Source organism: Gobio gobio (assembly GCF_949357685.1).
Source record: "Gobio gobio genome assembly, chromosome: 5".
Taxonomy (NCBI): Eukaryota; Metazoa; Chordata; class Actinopteri; order Cypriniformes; family Gobionidae; genus Gobio; species Gobio gobio.
The window spans coordinates 22,691,126-22,707,231 of record NC_137101.1 but is presented as its reverse complement, the minus strand read 5'-3'; the positions used below and the strand labels follow the sequence as shown (position 1 = coordinate 22,707,231).

Sequence of the window (16,106 nt, the reverse complement as noted above, 5' to 3'; positions counted from 1 at the left end):
TTAAAAATGATTATGAAGATTTCTTTCAATACTTTTATTTTATTAACAAAGTTATATTCAACATTAACAAGCTGTAATGAAACATAGTAAGCCATACAATTGTAAAGAACAATCATTAAGAATAATCAGTTCTCGATTTACAACTAAGTGTGACAATTTTTCAGTTTCTTTAGAACATTTTAACAAAAAATGTCTTTAAAGCAAAAAAAGTTTACTTTGGTTAGAGCCACAAAAAAATCTTTAAAACATAGGCTAATGCCGAAGAAAAAACTTTAGCGCTCGCTGAGAAGCCAAATTCAGTGTGCGCATAACATCTCACATGAGAAAACTTGCCGAGCTGCAACAGTCATGTTTGAGACATTTAACGAATCACTCACCAAAACGTGAAAAGTATTTGTTCAGAATTTTCCATTCGTTTGAAACATTGTGCAGTAGTTCAGCATTATTCGATAAGTCATTCCAAAAATTATGCCACGGATGTTGGTAGGTTTATGTCCCGGCCACCGCATCAGAGACATAGGAGTGTTATTAAGCATTAATGGCAAGGAAAGCGCCGTATAGCCTACTTGAACACCACTTCGTTATTTTGGCTCAGAATTTCGTTTGTTGGAAATATGAACATAATTTAGAAATGCTTTTGAAATTAAAAACTTTGCATTTAATAAGCAAAATACATTTTTGAAATGGGGAGGCAGCCGCAGCGAGCGCAGACTCAGAGCGGCCAGAGAAACGGAGGAGCGACTGCTGCAAGGCGTTTGTGCAAAACTGTGGAAAAACTGCATAAAACGTGCGGGTGTTGAACCCTCTCACCGGGAAAAGTGTCCCCACGGGTGTGACGCCCCTGAGCAGGCGCACAGTGGTGAAGTTGCTGTTTGAATTGAACACAGAATCGATTCTGAATTTTTGAGAATCGATTCTGAATCGTTGGATAACGATTCGCGATGCATCAACCTTTTTGTCCCACCCCTACTATTCGCACGGGATTAGTATTATCTGGGGACCTCGTGTGATTTAGAAATTACTCCCCCACATCTCAATTTTGCGTGGCGCATTCGCACGGGATAAGCAAGCCTGTGATTTTACTCAAATTTACTGACTATCTCCCGGATATGATGTTAAGACTTGTAAATGTTTTTTCGTTATAGATAGCTGTATGAAATTATAAACAGTCGTATAGACATCATTTTGATTGTTTTATAGTAATAAAAATAATTTTGTTCAGTTAGAGAACAGACGCTACAATTAAAAACTTAACTGAGCAATATAATAATATACGGCGGAACATTCAGTTCCAAAGCTACATGTAAAAGCGCCCATTTAAGCGAGTTTGTCATTGTACTAATCTGTTTTTGTGTTTTTCATTAAGAATAATATTAAACACACAATTCAAGCAATTTACTCCCAAATTGCTCATTCTAAAGTGGAAGTATAATCCGCGCGGCCGCACGGGAATTCATAACGGTGCACATTATATGCAGCCTAGCGCCATTCTTAAAAACGCGCACAGGACACAAAAACCTTGCAAAAATTATATACGATACGCCTAATCCCGGCCAAATCACAGAGATGCCGATTCGCACGGGACTAATATTATCACAGGACCTCGGTTTTCGGCGAAATATGGTAGGTGATTTGCGGGGGAATTTTTAGTTTACAAATTACAGACATGGCCGTTTCGCACGGGATTAAGATCACAGACATTCTCTGCAATTATTACAAATCACCAGAGGTCCCCAGATAATACTAATCCCGTGCGAATAGGGCTTTTGGAGAGGTCAGAGAGCTCTTGGATTTCATCAAAAATATATTTGTTTGTGTTCCAGAGGAAAGAAGTTCTTACGGGTTTGGAGCGATATAAGAGATTAATTCATGACAGAATTTTCTTTTTTGGGTGAGAATTAACAGCAAGTCCAAAGTCTGCTGGTTATATAAAATGCTACTTTATAACAAAACTACTACACCAAAATGACCATGTTTTGTTTCACATACAGTAGAGCAGATGGTGAATATATGTGTGTGTATAGAGCTGAACGCTTACAGGGAACTTGGTGAAGTACAGCTTCTTAAACAGCGTCTGATTCTGCCAGAGACTGAGAGCCACCCCGGGAGGCAGAGGAAGCCTGTCGAGAGAAGAAAAAAAATGGTCAAGATGTGACCTTGCTTTTCTTTGAACCATCAAAGAATAGGATGTTTTCAGCATTTCAGGGTCAGAGAATGCTTTAAAGTATAAATATACATGACAATATTCAGAGGAACAAAAAAAATTCAGAGGATTAAAAGCAAATATACAGATTTGTTTACGATTCTGTCATCCTTTGCTCACCCTCATCCCCTCTTCCAAAACCTGTATGACTTCCAAAGACGTTATTTTGAGAAATGTTTTGGTGTTATTCAATACTGACCAAACTGGGTACCAAGGCTGTTCCGCAAAATAAAGCAAGTCAGAATTTCTTATACATTTACATTGGCACGTAACTCCATACAAACTTTGAAAATAACAGGCATGCTCTTACATAAACTCAGCCTGGACCTCCTGGAAGTGTTTATGTATCGTCTTGCGATACAAGCCACAATTTCATTTTAATCCGAGCGTGTATCCGACAGCCTTTCAAACACGCTCTTGATTAACATCAAATCTACAGGAGAACAGAAATTACAACAAAACAAGCATCTACGAGATTAGCTCCCTCTGCGGCGGGCGAGGACAAATGCGTCGCCGGGCTTAGACGGGTGTCGCACCTGAAGAAAGCCTGAAAGAACACCGAAAACGCTCTTTTCCAAGCAGACGGTGCGAGCCAAGACCGCATTAGTCATTCCGCTCAGACTCGGCCTTAATGTCCTCCTACAAAGACTGAGATTTTAAAGTCAGATCTGTGATGAAAAGATTCTCTTCGGCTTTGGCTTTGTGTCAGTAAATCTTTTATTGTGTAGGGAAGACGATGAGAACATAGAAGTGGAAAGCACAGAAAAGGAGAGTTATTTGTGGAGATCAAACAAAGAGGTTGCGCTATCATCTATAGGACACGGCGGAGGCCTGGATGGGCATCGGGGCAAACGCACCTGTCAAAATATGTCCATCATTGAGAGAGAGAGAGTTCAATAGAGAGAGAACAGGGCGGTGTTCATACGGTCATATCATTGCAAAGATAATTGTATTGATCTTTTATTATTATTAGGGGTCAAACATAGAATGTGCTCTGGAGGTCTATGGGAGACCATAGAACCGCTGGCGGGAAAGTTATGAAATTTGGCATACAGACAGAAGACGGTCTGAACTGTCACCACAGCAAATTTGGCATCTCTAACTCAATCTAGCGCCACCAACTGTCCAAAGTTGCACCTATGTTTATGCTAATAACTTTTGAACCATAAGGGCTAGAAACTAAATTATTTTCTCTCCGATTCCTTGGCTCATTGTGACCCTATGAACCCGTTGCACCGATTTTCACAAAAATGTTACCCTTATCAGACCATGCCAACAAAACCATATGGAATTCAAGTCGACAGTCAAACCGTTCTCGAATAACCCGTGAACGAATTTCGACAAAGTGCCCGCCAAAATGAATGTGAGGCTATATCTCCCCAATGCTTTAGCGTATTCTGACCAAACTTGGTGAGTCTTATGACAACCATGACCTGAGGTTAACTGCACAGTTTCGGCACAGTGCCACCTTGTGGTCAGGAGATATGAAGAATTGCTATTTTTGCTCATAACTTCTGAAAAGTTTGTCCAAAAATGTAGATTCGTTCAGCATGCCGAGTCGAACTATACCCAATTTTCCCATTTTCCAGCCATTTTTAATTTTATTGTAAAATGCTACATTTTACAAACGCATTGGCATTTCATTACAAAACTTGGTATGTGTCGTCGGCACCACAGTACTCAAAAAGTTAGGGCAGCGCCACCTTGTGGTCAAAACAGTACTGACACGTCCAAAAATCCTAATAACGTTTTGATTTTATTTAAAAACATATTTTTTTTCTAACTCCTCCTAGACCGTTTGTCCGAATTTCACCAAATTCGAGTCAAATCGCCTTTAGACTGTGCCGATAAAAAGTTATGGATTTCTTGTCGATAGATAGTTTTTGTATACCGCATTAACAAAGGTAAGGCACTATGCCAAAATTACTATTTTGACCGTATTTAAGGGGTGGCATTTTGTTATGTTAGTCCTTTTATTAAAGTCAACCATCAAAGTTTTATTAAAATTAAAGTCAAGTCAAACATCAAACAGCATTCATCACAACCCATATATTTACTGTCCTTATTTAATGTGTTTCTGAGTAAAACAGGATCTTCAAAATAAAAAAAATAAAAAAAGAATGGGGCTTGATTTATCCAACTGAAAGCAATGGCTTGGCCATTTCATTTTGAAGGGGAAGTAACTTGTTACATTTTGATGCACTGATTAATTGTGAATTAAAAAAGTCCATAAAGGTCCATTTTGATTTCATGTTCACACGTTTGAGGGGTAACAACCATGATCCAGTTAGGATATCTTGATGCTCCATGACATTTGTTTGTTTTTCGTGATGCAATGCCCAGCCCTGTGGGCTCATGGTAACCGCATATGCCTGATCCTATTGCCATTCCCTTCTGCCCTCTTTCTACTGTCTCTATCAATAAAAATAAAACAATGAAAGGATTAAAATAACTCACTTTACCACAATATTTCCCAGAGTCCTTGGTTTCACCTGTTGCATATCATCATCAATCACTGTCACTATAAAACAAAGATAAAGAAAGTGCTTTGGTCGTTTATTGAATTATCTGGCTATTACAAGCTCGAATGTCACTCAAAAGGAGCTCTGAGACATAATCGCTCATCGATCAACAACAAAGAGTTTGTAATAAACAAATGATGAGCCTCACACGCGCCACATGAAGCGTGCCAAAGTAAAATGTAGAGGGATCTCACCGTCGTATCCAGGCACAGCTTTACCGGCCGTACCGGCAGGGGGAGCGAGTGAGCAGCCCAGACCGACACAGGACGCGGTGATGGAGGAGCCGCTTTCTACAACACAGAGAAATTGTAGTGATGAGAGCTGCATAAGCAGGTCATTCAGAATGAGCCACCGATGTCACAAACATAAGCTCATTAACATATGACCGCCAATATTTGCATATCAATGACTTTTCATCGTTCAGCAACTTTGAAGGGGTCTTGTTACTCACTTCCCATGCAAAGAGGTTAACCAATCAGAACGAAAGATAGGTCATTAACCTATCTATAGAAAATCTTAAAGGAACAGTGACATGTTTAATTGTAAAGGTCAGAGAGAGGGTAGCCGATGGTGATGCAAAACTACATTCAGACTGTTTGTTGCGCATGAAACCTTGACTATTTCATGAAAAAATTAGTGCCCTGTATTGGCCAGCCCTTATAACATGTTTAATCTGCGTTTGTCTGGTCTTAGAATGTCTGAGAAGTGGACCAACAGTTTGTAAAGACACTTGCTGAGCTAGCTGCCATTAAAGCCGGCATGAAATGGAAATTCTATTTCATAATCTTAATAATAATAAATAACATTTATACATGCATCTTAAATGATTTTATTGTGAACAATTCTGTGGAGTTATAGTTAAACTATAACTATAACTACAACTATTACAAATAGTTTTCGGTAATTGAAATAAGCTGAAATATATATATATATATATATATATTTTTTTTTTTAATTACATTAAGAAATTATGTTATTTCAAGTTTAAGTACTAAAATGACTAAAAATGATATAAAAAAAATAAAGCTAAATTTAAATACTACATAAAACTAATTCAAAATATTCATAAAACTTCACTTTTTTTTGTGGAAATGATCAAAATGTCAACTTGATCTTCCAGTGAAACGACAGACTTGTCTCTGGTGACATGGCAGATTTCTCTAAACATTCTATCCTTTTAAACTCCACCCCCATCTTACAATGGACCCTTTCCACATTTCCAGGGTTCTGAAATCACAGTAAAATTCTATAATGGTGAACGGGAGACGACAGCAAATAGAATTTCTGTATTGCCTTTTGCTCCACACTTTCAGATCCGCCTCCATCCAATCAACAACCATGAGGTTAAAACAAGTCCACACCCTACTTTTTTTTCATAATTAGTTTCCTCAGATGTACTGTACGTCAAAATACAGAATCTGTCACTGTCACTACTGCTGTTACATCGCAACTTTAAATGTACTTATTTCAGCATTTATAGAAAGTTAGTTCCCTCAAATAACACGTTCAGTTTAATGGCACAGACGTTTCAAGGAAACTCCATAACCCCCCTTGAGTACTGAGGTTTGTTACTGCCACGGTAATGCAAGAGCGCATATTAAGTATGCACTTTAAAACAGGACCCGCACGCTCGCATTGCATTGACCCAACTGCATTTGTGTACCTGCATAAATTACATGAAGTCTGGCTTATAAATAAACATCATCACAAAAGTTAAAAATATTTCACAATCAGTAGACGACAGAGCAAAGCGTTCACAAATAGAACACAGACTTGTTCGTCATCTGTCTCGGAGCCAGATGCTACAGGAGAGCTGTGAACAGCAGGAGAGAGAGAGAGAGAGAGAGAGAGAGAGAGAGAGAGAGAGAGAGAGAGAGAGAGAGAGAGAGAGAGAGAGAGAGAGAGAGAGAGAGAGAGAGAGAGAGTGTGATGAAGAGTGAGAGAGTGTAAATGGTAAAAAGAGGGAGGTAGAGAATGAGGCAGAAACTGTTGGCATCGCAGCGTGACACCACAAGTCTGTCTGGCACCGCTGACATATGTGAGTAATGCAGAAAGCTCAAACACTTTTCACAGGTGACGCACAGTGTGTAGAAACGCACACAGAGCAGGAAAGTCTGCTATTTCTATGTCAACATAAAGTATGTAGGTCATTTACTCATACAATGTCGTTACAAACTAGTACAATTTAAGTAATTTTGAAGAATGTAACATTCCTCTTTTTTCATGCGATTATTATGCATGGGAGCTTATAAGTGTCAAACCAGATGCAAAATCACCTTAAAAATTAGGCTGCATCAAATATGTCTACTTCCCTACTTTTTAAACAAAAAGCAGGTGAAAAATGAGTAGTAATGTCCAAATGAATAGTAATTCATTACATTTAATGATTAAGCAGTAGGAGAAATTTACCATGATGACCTACAGTGCTACTTTCGGCGAGATCCTGAAGTGCACAACAGATGGACAATTTACTATCCCATCAGGCCACGGGAGAAGAGTTATGAATGGCAGTGAAGCGACGCAACTGATGCTGGTAGTTCAGGACGTGACTAATGTGATATGTCCAGATTACATTCATACTATTTATTTTAACTTGTGCGTCATGCTTTTAGATTGCTGTGACAAAAGACGTGAGATGCAAGTGCAAGAGTCAAACACGTCCGTCTTGTAAAGAAAGACAAATAATAGATGAGTGGTGCAGGGATGACGAAAAAAACCCGGAAGAATAATTCGCTCCTGGTTCTCTCAACATTTTCCTATGGGGTTTTATAATGGGGTTTTTCAATGTAGAGCCTGAGGTAAACGTAACTTGACGATACTTTGAAGATTTGTTCTACAATGTAAATTACACACACACCCATAATGAAAACGCATATTTTGAAGCAGTTTGTTTGAAGCAACGTATGTTTCTCGTAAGTAACTAGATAAGACAGTTTGGTGTGTGTGTGTGTGTGTGTGTGTGTGCGCAGTTCACGTTGTAGAACAAAACGTCAAAGTATTGTTATGTTTACAGTAAGGCTGTCAACCGATTAATCGTGATTAATCGCACCCAAAATCAAAATTTGTGTTTACATAACATATGTGTGTGTGTCTATTTTGTAAGGCTAACAATCCGTGGGAGAAGAAGGTCGCTGCGCAATCGGTCCTTTCAGCTGACAAAAGGATTTCATTCCAATTCATCTTTAATCTGACTCCATTTGATCAAAATCTCGAATTTAGGTTAGAATGGCAATTGTTGTTTGTTCATTTATATTTAATAGTTAATCACACATTTAATTATTCTGTTTAACCCTTTGTTACCGTTCATAATAATTCCAGAGTAAGTCAGAATAGATCAAAATGTAACAATTTATTAACAGTCAGGTAAATGTATAATGCCACTTACATAATCAATTCAAAGATAATCAATACATAACATCAAATACTCTGAAGTAAAGAATAAAATATGGATACCTGACTTTCTGAAAATTACATAATGCTGAGCATCTGTAGGAGACACCCAGCGTTATGGGTGGAACGATGTAAAGTTCGCGCCCTGACCATTCTGCCACATCTCAGACCAGACAGGAATCTCTTTCAAATGGAACCCTGTGTTAACAATGGGAATTTACATTTAATCACTATCCCATATGACCTGTATTGACTCTAAGAGGTGGGCCATTTGTCCGAAGCCACACCCACAGTAATATGCAAAAACTCTCTAAACGCTCACATGTATATATTTAAGAATATATAAATATTTACATGCATGTGTGTGTATATATATATATACACACATTATAATTTTACAAAGTACACACACATATATTATTTAAACAAACTTTTATTTTGGATGCGATTAATCATGATTAATCGTTTGACAGCACTAGTTTACAGCAAGCCTTATTTTACTCATGAATTGAAAAACCCCATACGAAAATCTCGAACCACTGGTGAATTAGTCTTCCGGGGTTTAGACGTCATCCTTGCACACCTCTATCTTCAAAATATGAATATGATTAATTATCAATTATCTGTATCTGTAAGAATATCTGAAAGTGGTGGCTTCCGAAACCATACACATTATCACATGTAATCCAATAATGCACTATGAGGTTCATTCTGAATGATTTCTCGAGCCTCAGCTGAAGAGGTGAAAACAAATGTGGTGGTAATTACTCGTTCAGGCAAACACTGTGTGTGACAAAACAATCATAACCACGCTGTCAGCTTGTTTTTTTTTAATTTATTATGAAACAGGAAGTGTGGACTATGCAAAAGCGGCAGCCATTCTGGCGCACTCGTTAGTTATTTCATATTAGTTATTTTTCATTCTAATATTTATATTTTACCTTGATTTCATTGAACAAAAATGACTTTTTAAGAGCTTCGTTAACAATAAAAACACTGATTCTTATGTCATCATAATTACATAATATATTGGTACCATCTTGGTTATTGTAGATATTTGAGTATTATCATTTGTTTTATTTAGTTTTTACATTATCATGAAACCGCACTTTTATACATTATTATGACGCACAAACTATGCAAAAGCGGCTGCCCCTCTGGTGCACTAAGCGTCCCAATTTCAAGTGGACTATATTAGTGGACTAATGAATTTTAGGGGGCCATTTCAGACAGCCCATATTGGTACATCCCAATAAAACAATCATAAATGTGGTCCATAAGACCTGTGCACTACACCCCAAATCTTCTGAAGGCATTCCATAGCTTTATGTAACCAACATACATTTCTTATTACACGTTTTCTCCATTGTTAGTCAAGTCCCGTTTCTTTTACAGGCACCCAATAAAATACAGCATGTTTAATTCCAAGGGTCAGAAATAGGATGGAACACTACAACTAATATGTTTTGGGAGCAAAAACTTTTTAACATTAAATCAATGAACTGGAATGAGAAGGTGGGCTTAACCGAGTTTGTGGTCGAGTCGGAACCAATAATATAACATGAGGTTTTTGACACAAAAAAAGGCTCATTTTTTCATTCTGAAGTTCATGTCCTGCCATCACCAGTTATTGCCAGCCACCTGCCACCTCACAAAGTCGATTTAGTGAACTAATAAACTTCACCAGAGTCAAAAACCTACAGACAGTGCCAGGGTCGCACGCACGACATCCAGCTCAAAAGACAGGCGCCAGCGCTCACGGCCACGTTAAGGTCGTTTGTACAGCCAGCAGTCATTGCCACACACTCCCAACTGGAAACATACCAGTTGCCCAGCAACAGCGGTGACATCAGCAGCCCTCATCACCACAGCCCCCCACCTCTTCACAGCAGGAGTTGCGTCTTAAAATAGCACACAGATTATTATCAGGTCTCAAAAGCGGCAGCCTTTCTTTCAATTTCTGCGTGTGCTGGATGAGCGTTGCCGCTGAGAATAATAATTAAGCGACACATTTACATGTGTGTGTTAGTCTGTTTGAGATTGCAAACACACTGTTTGATTTAAGCAACACACTCCAAGAGATAAATATAGCCAATAAAAAGCACATTAACAGTGTTATTTTAGTATTACTTATGTACCATTATAGTATGTAGCCTATTAAAGGAACACTCCACTTTTTTTGAAAATAGGCTCCTTTTACAAGTCCCCTAGAGTTAAATAGTTGAGTTTTACCGTTTTTGAATCCATTCAGCCGATCTTTGTATCTGGCGGTGGCACTTTTAGCATAGCTTAGCATACATCATTGATTCTGATCATTCCATTAGCATCTCATTCAAAAAATGACCAAAGACACTTTCAATATTGTTCCTATTTAAAACTCGACTCTTCTACAGTTACATCATGTGCTAAGACCAACTGAAAATGAAAAGTTGCGATTTTCTTCACCTATATGGCTAGGAACTACTTTATCATTCCTGCGTAATAGTCGCGGATCTTCGCGGCAGTACCATGGCTGCAGCGGCGCAATGATTCGTTGGTATTCTGTGAAACATGGTGGTAGTATACACCTTCGACTTACTATCACAGCCCTTTACAACACACAGAACCATGGCTAATCACACAGGTAAATCCACAACACAATTTGTCAGCTGCAAGCCTGAAACTTTCTCTGCAACTACACAAACTCAGTGCCGGTCACATTGAAAGTTACCTAGCTGGGGGCTTCTTTCAGGCGCTGCGTTCCATCATTGCGCTGCTGCAGCCATGGTACTGCCACGAAGATCCGCGACTATTACGCAGGAATGAGAAAGTAGTTCCTAGCCATATAGGTGTAGAAAATCGCAACTTTTCATTTTCAGTTGGGCTTAGCACACGATGTAACTGTAGAAGAATCGAATATTAAATAGGAAAAATATTGAAAGTGTATTTGGTCATTTTTTGAATGAGATGCTAATGGACTGATCAGAATCAATGATGTATGCTAAGCTATGCTAAAAGTGCTACCGCCAGATACAAAGATCGGCTGAATGGATTCAAAAACGGTAAAACTCAACTATTTAACTCTAGGGGACTTGTAAAAGGAGCCTATTTTCAAAAAAAGTGGAGTGTTCCTTTAATATTTTGGATTAATTAGCTGTTATTTCTGTATTTTCATTTTTTATTCATTTTAATTTAAGTTAAAGTAATTTTGTTATGCAGATTTGTTATTAATATTTACATTTTATTTCAGCTTTATTTAGAGAGTTAGAGAAGTCCATACATACCACTCATCTCCAAAATTGTCCTATTTACATGTTGTGATGTGTAAGGAAAATGTTAGCGTTATTTTGTCACTTATTGAGCAGTAGGCTAGCTAAGCCATTTACCTCCAGTCTTTGTGCTAAGCTAGGCTAGCGGTGGGTGCATCAGAGTGTTCCATTAAGTTTTAATTAACGATAACAACACTGATTGTACATTCCTAATTACCACATAAAATTAAGGATATAAAATTAAATTTCAATATATTTTATTAAGCAAATAAATGTCATCATGATTGCACGATATATTGGTACCATAGTAATTACCGTTAATATTTGAGTTTTTTTTATTTACCAGTATCGGTCGACATTGGATATTTCATCAAAATTTAATTTCAATATATTTTATTAAGCAAATAAATGTCATCATGATTGCACGATATATCGGTACCATAGTAATTACCGTTAATATTTGAGTTTTTTTTATTTACCAGTATCGGTCGACATTGGATATTTCATCATTCATGGTAATTTCTCTAATTTTCACATTTTGATTACCTCTGCCATCATTAATTATTAAAAACACTTAATAAATATTAAATTAAATATTTACCCAATTTCAAAACAAATATAAATTGTTCATACTATACACAATAATGCTGTGATCCCTAAATTCACTTGTAGCATATAAAATTATAGATTTTTTTAGTGTTTAATTTTTAATATTAAGATAAAACAGTAAACTATTTTAATAATGTCCATATGAAATATAATAATTATCAGCTTATCGTATTGTACAGAATAGTAATTGGCATTTATGGGTGCACAATTATCAAAATAGATAACAGCAGCATTCAGAATACATTTTATAATAACTGCTCTATTCATCCCCAAGATGTAGAATGCAAACGTGTGTGTGTGTGTGTGTGTGTGTGTGTGTGTGTGTGTGTGAGTGAGTGAGTGAGTGAGTGAGTGAGTGAGTGAGTGAGTGAGTGAGTGAGTGAGTGAGTGAGTGAGTGAGTGAGAGTGAGAGTGAGCGAGAGAGAGAGAGAGAGAGAGAGAGAGAGAGAGAGAGAGAGAGAGAGAGAGAGAGAGAGAGAGAGAGAGAGAGAGAGAGAGAGAGAGAGAGAGAGAGAGAGAGAGAGAGAGAGAGAGAGAGAGAGAGAGAGAGAGACTGTCACAGCAGCTTGACTTTGATATTGCGATGCACGCATGAGCCTGGGGAACTTTGAGCTGGTAATGACATAGATAATGATGGTTCAAATCACTTCCACTTTATTTTAGAAAAGCTATCGCACCAGCGCAACCAAACTGCTGTTACACCACACCTCATCAGCTCTTCTAATCAAATCTCGCTCTGTGCCGCTGAACAATTCAAACACGCTGTGGCGTTTGTGTGTTTGCACGCGGTGGTGATGTTATTTGAAGATGTGTAATAATACGACTCGTCTTGGTGGCGGTGCATAAATGTGCTTTTAATCATTAATTGGATGGAAAGAGGGTGAAATTATAAATGGAGGACAGGACCAACACAAACTGTGAAGACAGAATCATTCATCACATTAAGTACTATAGCCTCTCTGCGCTCACACACAAACACCAAACGGATTAATCTTTGTTCACGCATCAAGACAGATCTGACACTGCTTTTTAATTTGTGCTGTCGAACGAGTACAAGTACGGACTAGATATATGGAGGTGAGAGGTGATTTGATTCATATTGTACACATATTCTCTGGTCAAGCTCGACACCTGTTTATCTCTCAGAGATATTTATGAGCTGAATATGTTTTGCGGCCAGTATAGAACGAGGGGGTAACCCAATCACAATTATACATGGTGATGGTTTATGCATCATGCTGGCAATGGGGGTTATGAATATCAAAATAAGTGCAATGTTTTTCAGACAATCCATTTCAGGCTCACCAGAGAAATAAGGGTGACTTTAAGGTCAGGAACATAAACAACATAAACATACGTAACAGAAGTGTGCACTTTTTGCCACCTGCCACAAATTTTTGTGAAGTGTACTGAAATTTAGATTTGTATCAATTGGTTTTTGTACTGTTTTCAGTTTCCTTTCAACTAAGGCAGGGGTGTCCAATCTTGCTCCTGGAGGGCCACTGTCCTGCAGAGTTTGGATCCAACCACAATGAAACCCACCTGAAGCAGCTTATCAATGTCTTACTAGGCATGCTAGAAACTTCCAGGCAGGAGTGTTGAGGCAAGTTGGAGCTGAACTCTGCAGGACAGTGACCCTCCAGGATCGAGTTTGACACCCCTGAACTAAGGTGTTACAAGGTGCCATTATGATGTTTTTTTTTTAACTTATGCCAGACTAGTTCATTTTTCATCATATTGTCTTTGTAAGATTATAATCAAATAAGAGTAAAGTATTTTTCATTTAGGTAGTTATTTCAACAAATGTACAAAACATGCTTATTTTTGTAAATTACAATCTAGTAATTTTTGCTGAAAATTAAAAGAAAAAACAAAATTCCAATTAAAATTATAATTTTGTAGTGCTGAGGAAAAATGAATCGTGATCAATCGCATCCAAAATAAAAGTTTGTTTTTACATATGTGTGTGTATAGTACTGTGTATAATTATGTGAATATAAATACACACACTTGCATGTATATATTTAAGAAATATTTGCATATATATATGTATATATATATATATATATACACACTGTATATATAATTTATCTTTTTTTGTTGATCTTTTTATGAAAATATTTTTTTTTCTTAAATACACATGCATGTGTGTATTTATATATACACATAATTTTTCCCCAGCATTATCATTTTGTAATGTACACAGTAAAAAAATTACATCCACAACTTTCCAAAGTCTGGGATCAGTAAGATTTTTTTAAATACAGGGAGTGCAGAATTATTAGGCACGTTGATTTTCTGATCATATTTTTTTTTCCAGGCACATTTGACCAATTCCAAACCACAGTAATCCTAATAACTACTATTGATTTAGTATTTAATAATGTATAAGTGATATATAATTGTTCATGAAGGCTGGAAATGAAAAACACCTTATATTCAGGTGTGCAGAATTATTAGGCATGTTTTCTTTTACAGATAAATTGTGCCAAAAAAGAGATTTAACTCAGACTGAAAAGTCAAAAAGTATTAAATGCCCATGAGAAGGATGCAATACTAATGCAATACTAGACATTGCAGTTAAGGCATGACCATTGGACAGTGAAATGCTCGTTGGGTCAGCAGGATCTGACAAAAACAGGTGGTGAAGAAAAGACACCTGTTAACTGCAAAAGAATTAAGAATTAAGGTGAAGAATTAAGGGTGAAACCATCAGGAACCCTTTAGTCTCCAGCGCCACCATTTTCCAAAGCTGCAACCTACCTGGAGTCTCCAGAAGTGCAGGTGTCAGGATCTCAGAGACTTCAGTTAGGTAAAGAATCCTAAAAAATGACCCCCACTAGATAAGAATCACAAGCTGTTGGAAGAATTCATCTTCCAGAATCTGGCAGTACGTTTTGGGAGTTCATTTTAGTCCATCCTGAAGTCCGTTTTGCAGAGATGGACTAAAAATGAACTCCCAAAACGTACTGCCAGATTCTGGAAGATGAATTCTTCAAACAGTGGTACTAGAGGATGTGGTGCTGGTCCTTCAAGAGTCATTCTCAACCTATCTGTCCATAAAGCCTATAAAAAAACCTTCTTCATGTATTTTACAACACTTCAGCTTGTGATTCTTATTTAGTGGGGGTCATTTTTTAGGATTCTTTACCAAACTGAAGTCTCTGAGATCCTGACACCTTGCACTTCTGGAGACTCCAGGTAGGTTGCAGCTTTGGAAAATGGTGGCGCTGGAGACTAAAGGGTTCCTGATGGCTTCACCCTTAATTCTTCACCTTAATTCTTAATTCTTTTGCAGTTAACAGGTGTCTTTTCTTCACCACCTGTTTTTGTCAGATCCTGCTGACCCAGCGAGCATTTCACTGTCCAATGGTCATGCCTTAACTGCAATGTCTAGTATTGCATTAGTATTGCATCCTTCTCATGGGCATTTAATACTTTTTCACTTTTCAGTCTGAGTTAAATCTCTTTTTTGGCTCAATTTATCTGTAAAAGAAAACATGCCTAATAATTCTGCACACCTGAATATAAGGTGATTTTCATTTCCAGCCTTCATGAACAATTATATATCACTTATACATTATTAAATACTAAATCAATAGTAGTTATTAGGATTACTGTGGTTTGGAATTGGTCAAATGTGCCTGGAAAAAAAAATATGATCAGAAAATCAACGTGCCTAATAATTCTGCACTCCCTGTATTAAATATTGTGAAATAATATTGCAATTCAAAATAACTGTTTTCTATGTTAACTATTTCCTACCAGCATTTTTTTTAAAGTTGCCAGCCACACATTTTCATGGCCCCCAGAATATTTTGTTGTATGAATATCTGAACATACAATATATCAAAAGAATGAATGTAGCGTCTGCTTTTAGACAAAAAAAAAAGTTTTATTCTAGCTTTGTTCTTTTTTTTATCAACCCTTGAATGTGGGTAAGTTTCATAAAAAGGTAACATAATGAGCAAAAAGGTTTTTTTTGTCAAAGACTACATCTGGATCAGATTCAGAAAGATTATAAAAAAATAGATGGAGTAGATCGAATCCATCACCACCCCTAATGCTTGCCCAGTCCTATACCTCGTCCTGGGAGAACATTTCACTTGGTAACATTAGGCAGTTTTGATTTAT

The 16,106-nt window shown here is 37.3% G+C and overlaps 1 protein-coding gene across 2 annotated transcripts in view; it reads right to left on the bottom strand.

Annotated features, from left to right (window-relative positions):
- The window catches only part of acss3 (acyl-CoA synthetase short chain family member 3), a 51,884-nt gene that overhangs the window by 5,982 nt on the left and 29,796 nt on the right, over positions 1 to 16,106 (bottom strand). The window contains exons 10-12 of one of the 2 annotated variants that reach the window (XM_079817864.1): positions 4,920 to 5,015; positions 4,661 to 4,724; positions 2,039 to 2,120 (exon numbers count right to left, since the gene is read on the bottom strand). In XM_079817864.1, coding sequence (XP_079673990.1) covers positions 2,039 to 2,120; positions 4,661 to 4,724; positions 4,920 to 5,015 — 242 coding nt within the window. The remainder of the gene's footprint in view (positions 1 to 2,038; positions 2,121 to 4,660; positions 4,725 to 4,919; positions 5,016 to 16,106) is intronic. The other variant, XR_013816578.1, reaches the window with a different exon arrangement.